This window comes from Maylandia zebra, linkage group LG23 (genome assembly GCF_041146795.1).
Source record: "Maylandia zebra isolate NMK-2024a linkage group LG23, Mzebra_GT3a, whole genome shotgun sequence".
Lineage (NCBI taxonomy): Eukaryota > Metazoa > Chordata > Actinopteri > Cichliformes > Cichlidae > Maylandia > Maylandia zebra.
In genome coordinates this window covers 19118256-19122542 of record NC_135188.1, presented here as the reverse complement: position 1 = coordinate 19122542, position 4287 = coordinate 19118256, and the positions used below count along the sequence as shown (strand labels likewise).

Genomic DNA, 4287 nt, shown 5'->3' with positions numbered 1-4287 from the left:
TAGTGTTTGGTGTTTCACTTTTTAATAAACTAAAAGACAGAAATCAGATTATAGGATGTGTAGTGTTGTTTATTTATATTTTGGTGTTTATCATTTGTGATATTTATTACTGTGTGCATACTTTATTAGGAGAGACAAAATTAAAAAAAAAAAACATCTCTTCCTTGCTGGTTCCATCGAATAAGAAATGCACAAGTAACTATGTAGCACATACGTAATCCAATTCCACAACACAGTGTGATGGGGAATCAGCTGTTTTTCTGCCCATTTTATTTCGAATCTGGCGCGAACCGGTGAACCAGTCCCTGAATCAGTCACGTGGTACGGACTGCCCGCGAGGCCTCGAACGTCACTGCATACGTAATCAAAGCAAGCCTCGATACGCGCTTCACAAAAAAACGCCCCGAGATTACCCGACACACGATTCGACGCTTCGACACACAGGACACATCACTATTGGTACCCTTTTGAGTTCAGTATTAAAGCTGTTTTGAGTTCAAGTTCCACCTCCGAGTGTTTGCACACTGGGTCCTCCTACTACCACTCCTGCCTGCACACAGCTGTTTCATAACAAATTCCTATGTATGTAGTTAGAGTGTACTTCTCGAATTCTGTAAAACATTTTTTTCAAAAGGAATACAAGACGGCCTGTTTTAGGATGTAAAAAAAGCCTCATAGCAGTGAAAGTAACCATATGGTTCCCTCACCACTGCTTATAAAGACAAATAATTGCTTAACTGCACATTAATCTTTATTTAATATCTTTATTGACTTGAGACAACTTTTAAATTATGTATAGTCCAGAATTTACTTGACATGTCACACAACTACATTAGGAAAATAACACATATAACAAGACGTTATGATTTTTCTGGTTTGCATTAATCTATCATCATTGTATAATCTAACAGTATGAAAACATCTCATCACTATTTCTCACCTTTTCAATGTACTGACTATATTAATTGATATCTTGGTAACATACATCATGAATGAAGGTACAATTATTCTAACTCAAAAACTTTTAACTGGTAGTGTAAAGTGTTGGTCAGGTTCCCATTGTTCTTGGAATTTCTAATTTTGGACTCACTCATATACCTGAATAACGGTTCATTTTTGTTTAACCCTGTCTGTGGAGTCTGCTTTGGATTATTTCTCCTGTTTACTTTGACACACATGTATCTAAGTGTCATAAGATGGAAAGGTAAGTACAGATATATCAAATTTTTACTTAAGTACAGTACTTAATTCATTTTGGAACAGAGAAAGTTCCTTTTCTGCTGGCAGTTTCTTATGCCGTAGGGTGAACTACCATTCTTCTCGAGGACGCCACAGAGGCCCTCGGTTGGGCATTTTGGGATATCCTCATATTGCATTTCTTCTCCACCCACCCACAGCCACTCACCAGCCAGGTTACACAGGCCTGTCCACACCTGCCAACAGTAAACAAAGAGAAACAAACAAAGTTACAGTAAGTATAGTTATGAGTCTCTAACCAACAGAAGCGCATGCAGAAAACTGCCCAACCTCATCAGTGGTAGCCTCTTTTGTGGTCTCTCGTGCAGTGGTGTAGTTATCTGGAGTTATCAGGGAGGCCAGGTCATAGCCGTGGTTCCTGTATGAAGAGGCTGGATCTTCTGTGACCACTCCATCCAGAGACCTGCAGTGTTCTAATGCCTCCTCCCATGTTTTATTCTCCTTCACCAGAATCAGCTTTTCCTCATAACATAGGAAAGTTTTTTTTTCATCACACTTCTTGCTTTCCCATTTTCCGTCGCTTTTTCTGTTCACACAGTTTTCATCCTCTTTTGGTGCTGCAAGAAGTCGAAGTACAATAGACAAAAAAGACGGCTGGATTTCAGAGATGTTTTAAAGGTCTATTTTTATCTAGATTCAGTATCAAATCATTTTACCAGTACAGTGTTTATGTGTCTAACAAACCCTCCTTGCTGAAGTTCCAGCTGAAACAGTTGGTTTGGGACTTCATGAAACTCATTACAGTCAACACTGTGGTAGACAACACTGCTCCACACTGTAAATCTGATCCTTTCTCACCACTCAAATTGTTGAATGCTCAAAATATCTCAAATTTATTTCAGGTCACAATGCAAATAAGTTTGGTATAATTACCAGTAAGTTTGATCTTGTAACATCTAAGGAGTAAGAAACATAGTATGAAAATGTACCATCCCATGGTGTGAAGATGGCTATTTCGTCTCCTCTGGACCATTTCCATGGACTTGTTGCATCCTTCCGGGACAAACCGATCCATCCAGAGTGCTGTAGAGCTTCATTCTCTTCTGCAGTTCTCACTCGGACCAAGTCAGTGTGGTTCTTCCTGCAGAATGCTACTGCCTCTTCCCAGGTATACTCGTAAGGGTTATTATAAAACTTGATGTCCAGCAGATCTCCACACACGGGGAAAAGAATGAGCAAGAGGGCAACGTGCTTCGTCATTGTGTTTTTCACAGGAGAAAAGTGGACAGAAAGCCTGCACAGACAGGACACAGAACAGAAATTTTATAGTGAGGAAGAGCAGCGTCTGCTGTGTCCACATAACGCTCTACTGATAAATGCTGGGAACAATAAACTCTTCATTAAACACAACTAGAGTAAATTGCACAGATATAGGTGCTTGTGTGTTTAAAGAAATCAATAAAACATTTCAAATTTCAAGTGAAATGTCCTATTATTTAAAAAGAAAAGAACACAAAACAATAGAAATACTAATTTAAATAAATTGTTGTAATGACATTTACAAAATAAGAGTGCGAGTGAGATCAAACTGAATAGTGAGATAGCTTTTGTTTTTTGTTCTTCTTTGGCGGATCATACACTGTGTTCAGTGTCTGATCCCTTTGTCACGATCTTGGGTCATCTGACCCATCGTATTGAGTTTTAGTTTATTTTGATGTTTAAAGAGCACTAACAGTGTAGACCAGTCTAAATGGATCTTTGATGACAAATTGTCATGGTCCCTGTGCCCCGCTGGTCGATCCTCTATTGGGCAATATGTTTGTGGTTTGTTTGCTCTCTCTCACTCTCTCTCTCGCCGCGGCGACGCTCATTGCGGACTCCCGCTGCTAGCCCACACACCTGCTCATCACCGCACCAGCCACTGATCCCAGCTGATTACTGCACCACTTAGATGGCGAGTCTGCACTAGTCTTCGCTGGATCGTTGAGCTATCAGCGTCAGTTAAACTTGTGTATCTGCCAACCTGTATCTTGAGAGCCTTTTGTAATTATCCCTACTAACCCTTTGATGACATAAATAGCATTTTGGTTATTTCAGGTTAATTCCTCTATAAACGGCTGTTTCAAAAATGTAGATATAATAACTCTTTAGCAATTAAGTGTCATGATCTGTCTTGGTTCCCCGTCTCGTTAGTTAGACTATGTTCAGTTGTGTGACACCAAGTACTTTCAGACACTACAGTGACTGTGGTCCAGTTTATACAGGAATACTTCTTTAATGAGCTGCCTTTTTTAATTATTATTTTTTTATCTATACTTGTTCCTATATCTATGTGACAGTTTAATTAATCATGGTTTTCAATCACTGACATGAAAACAGGAGTTAAACCAATTCAGTTCTCTTTCAGTTGAGCTGTGTTTATTGTCACTTTGCTCACTACATATTTTGTCAGCTATAAATTTTACTACTATTTGCTGTCAGTCAGTGTAAAACATTACAACAAAATCAAAATCAGACAAAGACGTAATGTGTTAACCTAAGTCTCAGATGGTTGTTTTAGTGAAATTGCTCTAAAATGACAAAAGAAAAAATAGAGAATGAGTTGTACATGCATACATGCTAGTCTCAGGAAGTTAAACTGCTTTTAACATAATGTTTCAGCAGATTTAAACTGAAATCAGCCAAACTTACGTGGCTATCACACTGTTTTCTCTTAATCTCTTTATAAATATTAGTCTCTCCCATTCATTCCTCAGACCTGTTTGTACAGCAGCACTTACCTTGGTAGATGTTAGCAGGGAAGCTTTGAAATTCACTCCGGTTATGATCCCTCTGCAACAAGTCTGAAAAGATACCAGTGGTGATTCAGAGCTTCATGCAAAACCTGCCATCTATGTCCCAACTAAATTGATGGATAGCTCTGGTGTGGCACCCCCCCCCCCCAAGTCATTTAAATCAGAAGCAAAGCAGCAGCATTCAAATTCAATTTGTTCTGGATATTTACTTAGTCCCTTTCTAGAGCCTTCAGGGATCGTGTACATGCAAACCACCACAACCTACTGACAGAAAACTGTCAAAGGTGAGGATTTT

At 39.0% G+C, this 4287-nt stretch overlaps 1 protein-coding gene across 1 annotated transcript; it reads right to left on the bottom strand.

The window, feature by feature from the left end:
* Positions 1-733: 733 nt before the first annotated feature.
* On the bottom strand, positions 734-4031 carry LOC143414926 (secretory phospholipase A2 receptor-like). The gene is made up of 4 exons (XM_076879961.1): positions 3978-4031; positions 2187-2491; positions 1528-1814; positions 734-1433 (listed from the first exon to the last, which is right to left on the bottom strand). Exons 2-4 carry the CDS (start codon positions 2455-2457, stop codon positions 1245-1247), a joined length of 747 nt encoding a protein of 248 aa, XP_076736076.1. The 5' UTR covers positions 2458-2491; positions 3978-4031; the 3' UTR covers positions 734-1244.
* Positions 4032-4287: the final 256 nt, after the last annotated feature.